This window comes from Trematomus bernacchii, unplaced genomic scaffold (assembly GCF_902827165.1).
Source record: "Trematomus bernacchii unplaced genomic scaffold, fTreBer1.1, whole genome shotgun sequence".
Taxonomy (NCBI): Eukaryota; Metazoa; Chordata; class Actinopteri; order Perciformes; family Nototheniidae; genus Trematomus; species Trematomus bernacchii.
Window position 1 is genome coordinate 1,510,631 of NW_022987727.1, and position 15,025 is coordinate 1,525,655.

A 15,025-nucleotide genomic window follows, 5' to 3' on the forward strand; every position below is an offset into this window, starting at 1 on the left:
ATTTCTGTCTAGATGATCAAATAAAAAATACTTACTTTATTAAACATCACATTTATTTATTTTTTGCATGAAACATTATTTAATCATTTAGAAGAAATAAGACAGAATCGAACATTTATATAATTTGGTACCACTTTTCAAAAAGGCCGCCTTTATAATGGGGTTAAAACGTTGTAAATAATGGCTCTATTAATGGTTAATAAGTGGACAGGTTGTGGAAACACCCACACTGTATAATAATCTTTATTTACAGTATTTTTCAAACCAAAAGTGTTCTCGACAAAACAAAGACCACATTGTGCGATCAACATGTGGAAATGAGTACACAAAAACCTTAATATATAATAAATCAAATAATTGATATGCAAATCATGTTTTACCGTTTTCTTTTCTAAATGGTTGCAGAGAATCAATATAACTGCATTACAACCAAATATAATACATTTAACACTAGTCAAAGGCATTGTTCACAACCTGGCAACCTACAATAGGTTAGTTTCAACCGCTTATAATGATCTATTAACTATAAGTAAATGCTTATTTTTTATTATTATGTCTTATAAATCATGTATAAATTGTGCATTATCGAGAAATGGTACCATCCATTTATTGAAAGATTCTAAAAAGTGATCTTGTCTACAACACAGAAATACTAAAACAGCATTCACAAACACATTGTCAAAAAACACACAAGTTCAAACTGTATCTAATATTATTTACTCATTCATTCAAACAGGATAATCTGTAATCTCTCGTTCAAAAATCCACCCAGAGGATCCATGTTGAGTTCAATTGGCCCTGAAGAAATAGACTGACTCCAACCTGTCACTCTCTTTAGCCAGAGAGTCTTCTCAGGTCATCTTCAGGTTAAACTCAACAGTTATTTAGTCTGTCAGCTTTTCCAACAGAGTTGCTGAGACTTCTTGGAGAATGGGTTTGTCCTTCCTGCATTGCTTCAGCTCCTGCCTGCTGTTCAAAATGGCAGTCTGAAGGGTTGCAATCTCAGCTGACAGCTCAATTACTGTAATACGACAGAGAAAAAGGAGAGAAGATGAGGGATGATGAAAATGATTTACCGATAGTATGCTGAGAACTCCGTCAGTTTTCATCTTGTACACATGCATAACGATACCAGTGACCAATACAACAACCTGGTTATTTCTCTAAGCCTTATGAGTGTAATTTCTTATGCAGAATTGTTATTTTTGCCGGTTTAAAATTAATTTTACATGAATTAATTTGAGGTAGCAAGACAATCAGTTATTTTTCCTTTTCTCCAAGTTAATTTATCTATCCATCCATAAACATCTATAACCATATAGCTATTGTTGTAAGTATACACATGCAGCTATATACACACACTCTATAAGATTCCTACATATATACAAGAACCTAATGTGAACTTGAGAGCTTAAACCATAGCAACTAAAGAATTGAAATTGACAAAATATAAGCAACATCTGATAACACTTAATATATCATGTGGCATAACAAAAGACCCTGCATATATAGGCTAGGTAATGTATTGCCGGTAATGCTACATGTTTTTAAATTGCAGATTGTGTATCACAAATTGCCAGTGTATTATTTTATTGCATTGTTTTGTGAATGATCAATAGGTTATGTTGAATTACGGAAGCATTTGTTTTTTAGGTTGTTATAAGTTGAGTTCTAAGGACAACCTCAAGAATCTCAGGGTAAAGCATATTGTTATATTGGATGAACTGTGTATAACTGTTATTGGATGGTTGTTTTGGTACATTGTGGAAGGAAAGATAACAATAACTATTCATAGCAGAATTAAGTATGTAAGTATTGAATTAAAATGACCATGGCTATATCCTTAGGTTAATTACGTATCAGCAGATCAAATGTTTGAGTGATTTAAATCCGAATCTTTTGGAGATGTAACATTACATTACATGTTACTTGTTAGACGCTTTTATCCAAAGCGACTTACATACTCAATACTGTGGGCAATCCCCACAGGAGCAATTTGGGGTGAAGTGTCTTGCCCAGGGACACAACGACATGCTGACTGCAGTGGGACTCGAACTTGCTATCCTCTGATTCGAAGATCAGCGCATTATCCCACTGCGCCACACGTCTCCCTAACATCATACCTTGCGTGAATGACGATTGTGCTTGTTTTAGAGTTTGTGGCACCAGAATCCCAAACCATTTCAGTGGATCTTGCTGCGGATTCTGGTCACTTTTTCTTATTGGAGTTACTTCAGGAGCTTTCTCACTGCTGGCTTCTTCACCTTCCTTTTTTTCTGGGATATTATTTTTCGGTTTGTTTCTTCTCCTGACACCTATAAAACCACATGATTTAATACATCAAAAATGGATTTATTTTAGGTTAATTTAAACAACATTATTTGTATCACCACATGTACGGTAGCAGACTCACCTTCTTCCTGAGGTCCAATATCCTCTATTGACATGGCTTCTTTTCCTGCCTCATCTCTAGCCTTTTGTTTGGACCTTTCGGTGCAGAAATCCACCTCACCATTGTCCAGTGTTCTATAATGCATCAATTCAAGACATCACAATTAACAATCATTCTAAATCAACACAGATTAAGCTTGAAGCAAACATTACTTCAAAACACAACATCTAATACCTCACCTTGCATGAACACAGACCAGAGGCTCTATCTCACTTGCATACTGAAGTGCAGAGACGCGCTTGTTTCCCATGGAATATCGTGCCTTGGCCATGGAAAACCATCCCTGTGGGGAACAAGAAATTGAAACTAAATTGTTGGCGGGAGTAGAGGAAACAGGATAACATAAAGGCCTTCAAATATATATATTTTTTAAAAGATAAAAAAGTAAATGTTAGATGTATATGCACTTACATCTGAGACATATATCTTGTCAAATTCAACATGTATATTTTCTATTTCAACATGTATATTTTCTATTTTATTTTATTTATTTTCTTGTTTATTTATTTCTAGTTTTGTTTTATTGTAAAATGCCTTGTCTTTTATGCTGCTGCAACAAAAACAATTTCCCAAATTGGGATCAATAAAGTACCATCTTATCTTATCTTATCTTATTTGAAAAATAACATAGGCACAATAGATGTTTGTAATTGAAGAATAAGAATAATACAAATAGTAGTTAAATACAAAATAATAGTACACAAAAACAGCAAATCCTTTGTAGCAAACATTTATTGAATGATCAAACATTTCAGCTCGATTTTAAAATGGTTTCCACTACAAAAACGTTTTGTGCAGATTTATCTCATCCATTAAAAAACACATTTTAAACATAGATAGATGACAGTGATCAAGTTAACTCTAAATTGTTTTCTGTGTGCTACCTGCTCAATGAGAGAGTTGAGAGCGGCTCGTTTCTCCTCCAGTAACTCCAGCTGGTCCATGAACCGGAGCAGCTTTTCGTCCAGTAACAGAGAAGATTCTTCCAATTCTAAAACAACCATGTCGATTTTTTCAGCGTTACCAACTCGAGTGCTTTCTCATACAATCTTACCCGGCGTAGTTTTTACTAAAAAAACATCCGTTCAAGATTTAAACCAGGTTTTAACGCACTACATTGACCTATACGATTTTAAAAGACGTTACTACTTCCGTGTATGGGAAGCATCATGTGACAAATGCCGTCACGTGATCAACATCACATGTCTTCTTCTTCTTCTGCTTCTTCTTCTTCTTCTTCTTGGCGAGTCGCAACCACTTGGAGCATTATCGCCACCTACTGTTGACTTATTGAATCTTCAAGTTAAATCTTTGTCCTCAGACCTTTATATATACAGTCTATGCCCCAGACCAGTGTTTTTGAGAAACTTGAAGATCAGTTTGTGAACTTCTTCATTTCTTGAGTTACTTGCGAATATTGACTTGAAATTCATGTCCTTAATGTTATGTTGTTCCATTGCAGTTTTCAGAATGAGTCTTTGCCTTGCCGGGCAGCTAAAAAATACATGATTTATTGTCTCTGATTGTTGGCATTGCAACCATCACAATTGCCAGTTGGATGTTTTCCAATCAGATGCAGTGATGAGTTGAATCCGGAGTAAAGTTTTAACCTAACCTCCTCACCTATCTTTTTTCTCGTAAAAAATAAAGTTTCAGATTTTTCTACCGACAATCTAAACCCCCATGTCAGAGACCAGCTTTCAATTTCCGTAATTGCTTCCTGAATCTTACCTACAATATAATTTACATTTCTACCCCTTTTCCAAATAGCTCCATAATCTGCAAAAAGTGTACCAATATCGGATCCTGTTTATCATTTATCATAATAGAGAACATAAGAGGACTAATTACGCTCCGCTGCGGGGTTCCATTCAAACAAAAAATCCATAATCCAATATACGTTACCTCCCAAACCCATAATGTCCAGTTTTATTAATAATCCTTCCTTCCACATCATATCGTAGGCTTTTTCCACATCAAAGAATACAGCTACAACATCCTTATTCGCTTGAGCTTTCCTGATTTCAGATTCCAGGCACAGCAGTGGATCTAAAGTACTCCGCCCCCTTCTAAACCCACTCTGATATGGAGTCATTAATTCATTTTATTCTACATATACGTCAGCCTTTCTGTTATCATTCTTTCCATAAAACATCAAATGTCCCGGATTGTACCAATAGATAAAAGGGGATGAATTACATCCATTGCCATTTAAAGAAGAACTTTTTGTACTGGGTGTAACTGTAACGTATATCCTTCACAAGTATTGCTGAAAATCAGTTAATGTTAATATTTTACTTATCTTGGAACTATACACAATAAAGGACAAAAGAGGTAGTTCCCATACCGGGAGTCGAACCCGGGCCGCCTGGGTGAAAACCAGGAATCCTAACCGCTAGACCATATGGGACCGATACATTGCTTGCGATAGACTTAGCTTTTTATTCCAGTTGGATGGGTCATTTGTGCATACGAAAGATTAAAAGTGTTGATTAAAATCTACAAATGTGGCTGAAGCAGAAGTTGAAAATACCTTGAAACAATATTTCATATTTGCAAATACGTTGTACCTCATCCGACCGAATAGATAGTTAGCTTTTCTAACATTAAATTAAACTTTTCGGTCAACGTTACGTTATCTAATGTAAGGTCAAATGTAACTCGGGTACCGTAAAATATGATGGAAAGCCTCCCTGGCGTTGACTATATTGAATACGACCAAAAGCAAAGTAAGTAAAAGAAAACGACAGCTCTCAACCTCTCTCAAATAGAAAACTCTGCTAACCTCTGATGTATGCTAGCAGACAAGTTAGCTTGCTAACTATCTCTACCGTATTTGCCGTTGATATAAGAGCCATATATACACAGTACACATATAAGACACTATATATTTATATACATATGGTTAGAGGTCTTGAGGAATAAAGAATGTCTGCTTTTTCGCGGACATATGAAGTACCCCAAAACACAGTTGATACCCCAAAAGCATCCGCCCAGGACTACTTTATAAAGCTAACTGAAGTCGATGGTCGCATCACTCCCAGTAGCGCGCCGTGATCGTATAGTGGTTAGTACTCTGCGTTGTGGCCGCAGCAACCCCGGTTCGAATCCGGGTCACGGCAGGGTTAAATCCCTGACACGGCTTGGGAGGACAACTTTTTTTCTTTTCTTTTAATAGTCTTGCAATGGGGCGGAGGTATTGGTATCATCATTATTTGTCAAAGAGAAATCCTATACAAATTCTAAACAAAGTTGGCCAGGGACGGCCCTGTATCATATACATCAATATAAAACTATACACCAAACTATATACACAAAAATGTGTCATTAATACAATAAATGTATAACAAGTTATTTAAATTACTGTTGACAGTCTTAATTAAGTTAACGTTTATGTAACATTGAAACGTTACCGTTAGCCATGCTGGCTTGCTAACTTTATGCAGACTAAAGTTGCTGTATATCAGTGTTGTTGCTTACTTTGAACAGCTCTGATGCGCCTCGCGACAGGTCCACTGTCAGACAACAACAGGGTGAGGGGGGCGGGTTCGGAGCGAAGCCGTCCCGTGAGTGGCTATGTCCATTGTGAACTCGTGGAGTGATTGGCTTAGGTCCAGTCTGGGCAGCCAGCATAAGAACTATTAAATGTAAATGTCAAAAAGAACATCTGCATAACTTAATTAATCATTATAGCAACACACTAATAATCATTGTTTAATCATCTGTCTGTGTATTTTGGTTCGCGGATTAGTTGGACATACGTTTTATAGGCTTGTTGTGCAAAATATCACATGTTTTCTTTCAAGATAAGATTTTGTAATCTTCAGAAATCTAATAGATGTTATTTGAGATATTAGTGCTCAGTAGTCTCATACGATCACCTCAAAGTGAAAGATCTTTGCTAGAAATCATTGTGCAATATCTTCCCTTAGAGTAGCCTACTGATATTCACCCTTCACCGACTAATGAAATGTGTAATAACTTGTCAATGAGAAGAGGGGACTATACTTTGGGTTAGGCGACACGCTTTTATTGGTTGTTGCCAACGACCACATCTATGATCCGAGATGATGAGCCAATCAGCGGGCCAGCAGACCGTATGTGCTTTATGCATACTATCTTCTGATTGGTCTTTGACACCACAAGTTACCGCCCCATGCTCTGGTCAGTTCCGTGTGTGAGTTTTTACTCACTGATATGGCATGCAATTAGACAGCTCTGGACTGTTGGATCTCCACGATACTTCATTTTTGAATTAATCTAATAGGATACTCTTGTGGTAATACACGTTGAACATTTGCAGCTGGAATCGCGTTTTTTTAAGCATTACTGGTAAGGACAAAAAACGCATGCATTAGCCTATTGCTTATGTCTGCTATATGGAGTATATCAATACAACCTTTCTTTACTTGGTGTAAACATGTGTGACAAATAGCTAATGTTAAAAACGTAGTGCAGTACATTGCAGAGAGCCCTTATTCATCAATTAAACATATGCTCAATTATTCTTAAGCCGGGACAGTCTACAGGCAAAAACATATATGTTTTTTAAAAATCCTTTGCTGTAGTAACATGACTTCTTTTAGACTAGTGGAGAAATAAAATACATCAAGGTGTTACTTGAACTACACTTTATCTATTTGTACTATTATGGAGCAATGCAAAGATACAGTGTATTGAAAAGGCTTTGTAAAAACCTTTGACTTTTAATGTCAAAAAAGAGATACAAGATTTTTTAACATAACTTTATCCAATGTTCAGATTTCTGTGTATGCACATTAGCACACAATTAAAAAGAGAATGCACCATTTACATATTTAAACCTAACATTTCTAAAAAGCTTTGTTAATAGGTAATCAGTGTACCCTTTTCACCTGCACTGTCTCCCTTTAACATTACATGATTAAAGTCAACACATTTTAAGCTTACTGTGGATGAAGATTGTTGACCATCTTTTCTTGAAACAGACAATGGATGCCACATCAGCAACTGGAGTTCTGCATCCCTATTGGCCACGGGACCTTTTGATTCCCACGTATGTGGCCAATGACAGATCCATGTCAGAGATTCTGGTGTTCCTGTTTTCTGTGTCTGGGCTCTTTCTGCTTGTGACCTGGCTGATCACTGGTCAGAAAGGGAAAACTGGCAGGCTGGGGACATGGAGGCGTCTGGCTGTGTGCTGGTTTGCTGTCTGTGGTTTCATCCATTGCGTCATAGAGGGATGGTTCTCACTGTATTATGATATTATTCCAGCAGACCAGAGCTTCCTGTCACAGCTGTGTGAGTAACCAAGTAAACAAGAAAAACATGTTTAGAAAAGTGTATAAACTGTGATTAAATGAGATTAAATATGTTTAATTTTCTTCTCTCAGGGAAAGAGTACTCTAAAGGGGACAGTCGATATGTGATGTGAGTTCATCTTTTCTCAGAGCTACGTTCATTTTTTGCATTAAAAATAAGTTGAGAAACTGTCACTAATTGTACCCTGCACATTTCTAGAGCGGATAACTTCACTGTCTGCATGGAGACTGTGACTGCATGGTTATGGGGACCTTTCAGCTTCTGGGCTGTGTTTGCCTTCCTAACCAACAAGCCCTACAGATTTGTTCTGCAACTCATTATTTCACTCGGTAAGATGGCGTAATTACTACCCCAATTTTCAAAGTTGTTGTCATATTTATATGATGGTTTTATGACATAATCTCATTTCAGGTCAGCTGTATGGAGCAGTGCTTTACTTCTACACAGAGCACAGAGATGGTTATTCTCATAGTGAGTTGGGGCATCCAATTTACTTCTGGTTTTACTTTGTGTTCATGAACGTGCTATGGATCATCATACCGCTAGTGCTCATTGTGGATGCCTGGAGACAGTTGTCCGCTGCACAGACACAGACTGACAACAAAAAGTCTAAGAGGAACTGACAACAGGAAAATCTGACTGGGTCTACGAGACAATTTCTACAGGAGGGACAAGAGAAAAGACAACCGGGAAGAGCATACACTTTGTGCTATGAAATACATTCAATGGGACAAAATAAATGATTAATTGTTTGGATTCTGACAGAGCTAGAGCTGAAACTACCGATTATGTTCATTATCTACTAATGTGCAGATTATTTTTCTAGATTAATTGATTATTTTTTTGTCTATAAACATTTAAAAAAATTGAACAAAAAATGTTCATCCTATTTTCTCAAAGCCCAAGATTATTATATTCAAGGTCTTTTGTCTTGTCCAAAACCCAAAGATATTGAGTTTAATATGTTATTTTATTGTAAAAGAAGAGAAAAGCATATTTGATATGCTGACAAAAGTCATTTCTGCCATTCTGCATGAAAAATTACTTTAACAATGGATTGTTATCAAAGCAGTTACAGATTATTTTTCTGTTGAAGAGGCATGCATCTTTAGGCATATCTCATGTATGGTGTGTCATATTGCACCGGTCATCAAATAACTTAATTGAGTATGAGTATGTTCTTTTATGCATACAACAATACATTTACTTTTTGTTCAGCTTTGTGGGGCTTTTGGGAGAGTAGCAAAATAAATATTCAGTTTTTTTAATATCTTCATTTTGTTTACATGTTACTTTATAAATGGACAAAATATTAAAGTAATTTAAAGTGCTTCTTTAACCACCCTGGTATTCTTCTCTATTTTTGAGTTCTGTTTCAATGAATACAAACAATTTATTTACATTACATTTTACATTTGACTTGTTTGCTTTTATCCAAAGCGACTTACATACTCAATACTGACTGCATTGGGGTTTGAACCTGTGAACCCTATCCCAACACCAAGGCTCTATCCACTGCGCCACACGCCTCCCATTAGATACCGAGGTCGTCGATTTTTCTGCATGTATTTACGCACCCTGTACAATTGGGCCTTCTGATGCCGAAATAGCTCAGTTGGGAGAGCGTTAGACTGAAGATCTAAAGGTCCCTGGTTCGATCCAGAGTTTCAGCATGTTTTCTCATCAAGACAGACCCGTGTTCATACGTTAAAGGTCCCATGTCATGCTTTTCCGGTTATTACCCGTCCCCTTGGGTGTTATGAAGGTTTTTATGCATGTCAACGGTCTGCAGAGTCACAAACCCTCAAAGTACACCCTGTAGCGAGTAAAACTCTAACACAGAAAATACCTGTCTATGCTGCCCCAGAACGCCTCGTTGGAGATTTCTCTTTTTCTTCCTGGGTACAGTGACGTGACCATACCCAAATGGACCCAGTGGTCCAAATGGATCAATCCGTGGAGCTCCTCACACACACACACACACACACACTCTCTCAGCAGCAAAACTGTGACGCGCTTACACTGCAGGTGCGCCGCGTTTGGGGGTGCGGGTGCTAGTGGAGCCTCGCAGATGGGGGTGCTGCAGCCCCTTCAGCCCCCCCCCTCCCCCTCCCGCGTCCATTCGCGATGTCTCGCTGTCTCGCAGACCCCACGCAGCAAGCAGGAAATGAACCCAGCTCACACTGTCCGCTCCTCGCAGCAGCGAGCCGCACAACGTCCCGCCAACACGGCACCCAGACCCCACGCAGCATTCTCATCTGTTTGTCATTGCTGGTGTCATTTTCTGGTTGCTGACAAACGCCATTGTAACACATAATCACTGATGTTCCGCTGTAACGGTGGTGGACTCATCAGAACATAGTGGGCGAGCTGACCAATCAGAGCACAGTGGGCTCACAGGGAGGGGGGGGGTAGGAGCTCCAACAAGCCGTGTAGGACAGAGCGTGAATACACATACTATACAGAGATGCTGTATGAGAAACCAATGTGAGTTTGGAAAATTGCACAATATAAATCTATTCTAGTAGACCTCAACAATGGAATTATGATCAGTAGAAATGGCCATGACATGGGACCTTTAACAACCCACCGGCTGTGGGACTAGGAGACAAAGCCTGCCACCTTGTGGTCGACTAGGAGCACAATAACCTTTGTATTTTAACAGATACACATTTATTGGACACACTGAAAAAATCTTATGCACCCCTTAATCTAGGTAGTTAGTACGTTCATCCAAATAAATGTAAGGCATGCTGCTTTGTACTACGGATTTATAATCTGAAATGTAATCATAAAGTAGTGAGACAAACATGCATTCAGTCAGTGGCTGTACCAATTTAATGCTAATTCATAAGAAGATACATACTGTTCCACAGATAACATCTGATAATAACTGGATACGATTCACTGTTCAGCTGAACATTTTGCTGAGTCTAAGTCCCAATTGAGCATTGTTCTCTTTCTCTATACTTGCAATGTCTTTAAGTGCCTTCAGAGCAGCAGGTGATTCTGGCTGCAGCTCCAGCAGTTTCCTAAAAGCCTTCCTGGCCTCCTCCAGCTCATTCAACATCTGGCAGGCTTGGCCCATGCGGTACCAGGCTTTAGCTCCACCTGGTTCCAGCAGAGTAGCTTTGGTTGCACTGGCCTTAGCTCGTTCGGGTTGGTTCACTTTAAGCTGGCACAAGGACATGTTTGAGTGGAGTTCTGCTTTGATGGATTTGACTTCATTAGCTGAAGGATGTTGATGTGTTTTATCACCAGTGTCTGTGTCTCTCTGTTCTTCTGCTTCCTGCTCTTTTTCCTCCTCCTCTCTACCATGAACACGGAGAGTGATGAGAAGTTTGAGCGCTCGACTGTAGCTGTCTGCTGCTCCCCACACATCCCCACTCCTGAATCTCACTCCACCCCGCTCTTTGTGTGACTTCACCCACTGCCACTTTTCATCAGGACTCATCTCCCAGGATTCCTTGCCTGGTGTGCAAGATTTGAGTTCAACTGTGGCACATAAAGGCAGTTTTGCTTTAACAGGAGCAGAGACGTCTTGTCCATTTTCCACTCGAGATATCAGTATCTGAGAACAACAAACAAGTCATCAGACAATATCTACAGAAAATATTATGTGTAACGTATAATCCTGGAATCCAAATTCAACTGTTGTGGCTATAATATAAAAAATTAAGAGACCACTGCAGCATTATCAGTTTCTCTGGTTTTACTATTTAGAGGTATGTCTTTGAGATAAATTAAAAACATTTGTATTGTATTCTTAAAACTACTGACAACATGTCAACACTGGAATGGAATGGCTGCCATACAGTACATGTAGAAATTGAGATTTAAGACACATTTTGAGTTTTCTTGTGCTGTATGTCAGGGCTCACTGGCACACAACTGGGACACAATTGAGATTTGAAACAATACCAAAGTTGGGTTCACACTTTTTGTAAGACACACTCCTACTAAGCCTTCTGTATCTGGTCCACACCACAACCTTTACCGTTTGCTGGTTAACTGACATTCTCACAATTTGTTTTTGTTGCAATAGTCTTTAATCTTCTTGGACAATTTGTTTTATTAATAAACAAGCGACATATAAAGTTAGTATCAAATTAGCTTTTGTCCCACCTGATCATTATATTGGGTTTCCAACTTTTCATTTTCAGATGCAAAGAGACTTGAGAGCATGTACTTTTCAAAGGAAAAACACTCTTACTCCAGTCCTGTCAATATACTGTATGTCAGGGTATTGCAAATACATTATATAATCTTAAAATATATTAAACGAAAACCATAATATTCATAGCCTTGGCGTTTTTTCAGGTTTTTTTACTTACTTTCATCTGTACAACCAATGACATTAAATTACTATCCCAGTATCCTCTTCTCTCTTACCTCAGTTTTCTGTCCCGCTCTCATCCTTTCCACACATGCTTCAGTGATGTCGCACTGACCCTCTCCGAGCCTCAGTGTTATCCAGTCACCCAGCGGGACCTGCAGCACAGCGTCCTGACACCTCGGGAAGGGTGTGGCCTCTGTCATCTCAGCCACTGATTGGTCTGACAGCTTCTCATTTCCCATTTCAGATACTAAACTCTCTGCTCCATCCATGTTAGCTTTAAGCCGCACCCGGACCCGACATAGAGACCCCAACCTTGGACAGTCACTGGATGAACATGCTAGAAGATACAAAGAGACATTAAGTGAGATAGATTACTAGATGAATAATACATTTATATTCCGCAAATATGGACTCAAATTGATAATTCGAGGGAGAACATAATAGAAAAGCATCATACCTGCATCATCTCCAGAATAAGAAACTATCTCCTGACTCTCTTCATGTGTTTGCTTTCGCTGGACTTTCCAGAGACCTCCGGGACACACTGACACCCAGGAGGTGACGTCAACGCCATCATGATCACCGTTGCTGTGCATTGTTTCAAAAGGGTAACCGGGATGTGTCCCTGTGGGTTCATAAAAACATTCCCAAAAAAAAGATGATCATAACCGTCATGACACATATTTGAATACATTTTCTGCGTGTCTCGTGAATGGCGATATAACACTATATTAAATATAATATTTAAAATATAAAAATAATAACAAAAAGAAGTGCTGAAGTAGCTTACCCGAAGAACTCAGAATTTAGATACAATCATGTATTTACCTTTTCAAGTTAAAAGTATAAACAGGGAATGTACGTAAAGTATTAAAAAATGAAAATATTAAATGCAGAAAAATGTATCTTGTGACTAATAAAGTATTACAATTAAACAATTAGATTATTAAAAGGTCTGGCAATATTCATCACATATACCCAGTGCCAAAAATTAGTGGAGTAGAAGCAGAAAGCATCATGAAAAGAAAATACTCAAGTAATGCACTTTTATCTAAAAATGGTACATCCTACCTCTGACTTTTTTGTGCATCGACTTACCTGACGCTAGCCTGATACAGCAATGATAAATACAAAGCTTTAGCGAGCATCAGATACATTTAGACAGCATTATGGCGGAGCGGGCAATCCAAAGCGACTGAATTCATTACTCTACATTTGATCAATTCTAACGATAACGTAGTTAAGCGCTATCCAAAACTAAAACGCATGTATCTTACCTTGTACACAATTCTGATATGAAGCACTAGCGACCCTTACAATATAAACTAAAAACTGTCAGAATAAACACACTTTTCTTCTTTTATTTTCAATTTCCGCCCTCCTCTTCTTCTTCGTGTGTGGTAACGACGGTTGCGAAGCCAGCGAGTAGCACCAGCGCCACCCATCGTACCGGAGTGTGAACGCAGCCTCTTGTACTGTAAATGAAACGTGTTGGGCTGATCCAACATGGGTGATGGCTTAATGACTAGAGTGAAGGGTTAACTTTCACCACAAAATGGGTTTTCATTATGTTCATGTTTTCTTATGAGTAAAACATGTGAAAATGTTATCCAAATACATTGTTAATAAAATAACAAGGTAATGTTAAGAAAAGCAAATCTAAACACTTTAAATAATAACTACATTTGTAGAGTCAAAGAAGAGAAAACATTTGACTTATTTTTATAAGAAGTTATAATAATAGCAATATATTTATTCAAAACATTTTTACTGTTTTTTTTGGTTGTTATAAAAAGCCCATTACAACAGGAGAAGAAGAACATGAGAAAGCGATCAAAGAGAAAGGTGCCTACTTGTATGTAAATATTCGACAGAACACAGTTAGTAAGTAGTTAAGTAATCATCAATTAAAAACATTACATTTTTACATTACATGTTACTTGTTAGACGCTTTTATCCAAAGCGACTGACATACTCAATACTGTGGACAATCCCCACAGGAGCAATTTGGGGTAAAGTGTCTTGCCCAGGGACACAACGACATGCTGACTGCAGTGGGGTTTGAACCTGTGACCCTCTGATCCCAACACCAAGGCTCTATCCACTGCGCCACACGCCTCCTCAAACACCAACAATACACACAAAAACAGAGACAAGCACAGTTTACATCTCTCTCTGGGTATTGACCTTTGACTTGTTCCACTCGTGTTTAAGGCCGGTGTGTTAATCTGTCCTGTCAGTATGAGTTAGGGCTCTATCTTTTAAACACTAGAGACCATTTGGTCTATCACAGGAATACCAACAAGTGTGTGTGTGTGTATGTGTGTGTGTGTGTGTGTGTGTGTGTGTGTGTGTGTGTGTGTGTGTGTGTGTGTGTGTGTGTGTGTGTGTGTGTGTGTGTGTGCGAGAGAGACAGATAAAGGGGTAGAGTAAGAGAGAGACAAAGACAGAAAGGAAGAAGGTCATCTGAGATGTAATCTGTCCTCTTATATTGGGCCTGTGTGATCCTTGTTGAGGTAGTAACTTTCTACACTAAGATGATATCACTGTACATGTTTTAGTTGTATAAAAGGTTTAACATTAGTTCATTTAATGGTTCATAAAGTGAATGCATAAATGGTCAAACAGAGGATAAATATTCTTCTTTACGATGAAAAATACAATGATCAATATCTCATCAGGAAAAAATATATGCAAGTAAAATGTCTGACAGGATTCACTAGCTCTGTAGGACAGTTGGGTTGTTGTCCAATATTGCAGATATACAAGTATTGATCTACGAGTCACTAGATACATTAGTTTGAATTATGGTGTAGATGATGTTCTGTTGTTCTATTATGCGTCAGGAGGTGGCAGTATTTAACTGTGATTTGAAGATGCTGTGCTGAATCATGAAGCAAACTGTTGCTGAAATGTAACAACATGGGTTATAT

The 15,025-nt window shown here is 38.2% G+C and overlaps 3 protein-coding genes and 3 non-coding genes across 6 annotated transcripts; 3 read left to right on the forward strand and 3 right to left on the reverse strand.

The window, feature by feature from the left end:
* Positions 1-110: 110 nt before the first annotated feature.
* Positions 111-3,701, reverse strand: ccdc115 (coiled-coil domain containing 115). Its single transcript, XM_034144767.1, has 5 exons — positions 3,337-3,701; positions 2,632-2,735; positions 2,414-2,526; positions 2,124-2,315; positions 111-1,021 (listed from the first exon to the last, which is right to left on the reverse strand). The coding sequence occupies exons 1-5, from the start codon at positions 3,454-3,456 to the stop codon at positions 885-887; spliced, it is 666 nt and encodes a 221-aa protein (XP_034000658.1). The 5' UTR covers positions 3,457-3,701; the 3' UTR covers positions 111-884.
* A 1,089-nt stretch (positions 3,702-4,790) lies between these two features.
* On the reverse strand, positions 4,791-4,862 carry trnae-uuc. Its single transcript has one exon. It is a non-coding gene; the product is annotated as a tRNA-Glu (tRNA).
* A 640-nt stretch (positions 4,863-5,502) lies between these two features.
* trnah-gug lies at positions 5,503-5,574 on the forward strand. The gene has a single exon. It is a non-coding gene; the product is annotated as a tRNA-His (tRNA).
* Positions 5,575-6,622: 1,048 nt separating this feature from the next.
* Positions 6,623-9,092, forward strand: ebp (EBP cholestenol delta-isomerase). The gene is made up of 5 exons (XM_034144766.1): positions 6,623-6,784; positions 7,420-7,732; positions 7,825-7,861; positions 7,952-8,082; positions 8,165-9,092. Exons 2-5 carry the CDS (start codon positions 7,423-7,425, stop codon positions 8,374-8,376), a joined length of 690 nt encoding a protein of 229 aa, XP_034000657.1. The 5' UTR covers positions 6,623-6,784; positions 7,420-7,422; the 3' UTR covers positions 8,377-9,092.
* A 261-nt stretch (positions 9,093-9,353) lies between these two features.
* trnaf-gaa lies at positions 9,354-9,426 on the forward strand. Its single transcript has one exon. It is a non-coding gene; the product is annotated as a tRNA-Phe (tRNA).
* Positions 9,427-10,564: 1,138 nt separating this feature from the next.
* On the reverse strand, positions 10,565-13,521 carry fkbpl (FKBP prolyl isomerase like). Its single transcript, XM_034144753.1, has 4 exons — positions 13,370-13,521; positions 12,550-12,717; positions 12,146-12,429; positions 10,565-11,324 (listed from the first exon to the last, which is right to left on the reverse strand). The coding sequence occupies exons 2-4, from the start codon at positions 12,686-12,688 to the stop codon at positions 10,665-10,667; spliced, it is 1,083 nt and encodes a 360-aa protein (XP_034000644.1). The 5' UTR covers positions 12,689-12,717; positions 13,370-13,521; the 3' UTR covers positions 10,565-10,664.
* Positions 13,522-15,025: the final 1,504 nt, after the last annotated feature.

Bases quoted from the DNA above. Each gene is read 5' to 3' on its own strand.
- ccdc115 (XM_034144767.1), bottom strand. From the start codon at position 3,456: ATGGTTGTTTTAGAATTGGAAGAATCTTCTCTGTTACTGGACGAAAAG. The intron at 2,316-2,413 runs GTGAGTCTGCTA...GTGGTTTTATAG, and splicing joins TATTGGACCTCAGGAAGAAG to GTGTCAGGAGAAGAAACAAA. The intron at 1,022-2,123 runs GTATGATGTTAG...GTCGTATTACAG, and splicing joins ACAATCGTCATTCACGCAAG to TAATTGAGCTGTCAGCTGAG.
- ebp (XM_034144766.1), top strand. From the start codon at position 7,423: ATGGATGCCACATCAGCAACTGGAGTTCTGCATCCCTATTGGCCACGG. The intron at 7,733-7,824 runs GTGAGTAACCAA...TTCTTCTCTCAG, and splicing joins GAGCTTCCTGTCACAGCTGT to GGAAAGAGTACTCTAAAGGG. The intron at 7,862-7,951 runs GTGAGTTCATCT...GCACATTTCTAG, and splicing joins GGGGACAGTCGATATGTGAT to AGCGGATAACTTCACTGTCT.
- fkbpl (XM_034144753.1), bottom strand. From the start codon at position 12,688: ATGCACAGCAACGGTGATCATGATGGCGTTGACGTCACCTCCTGGGTG. The intron at 12,430-12,549 runs GTATGATGCTTT...TGTATCTTCTAG, and splicing joins TTATTCTGGAGATGATGCAG to CATGTTCATCCAGTGACTGT. The intron at 11,325-12,145 runs GTAAGAGAGAAG...TGTTGTTCTCAG, and splicing joins GAGCGGGACAGAAAACTGAG to ATACTGATATCTCGAGTGGA.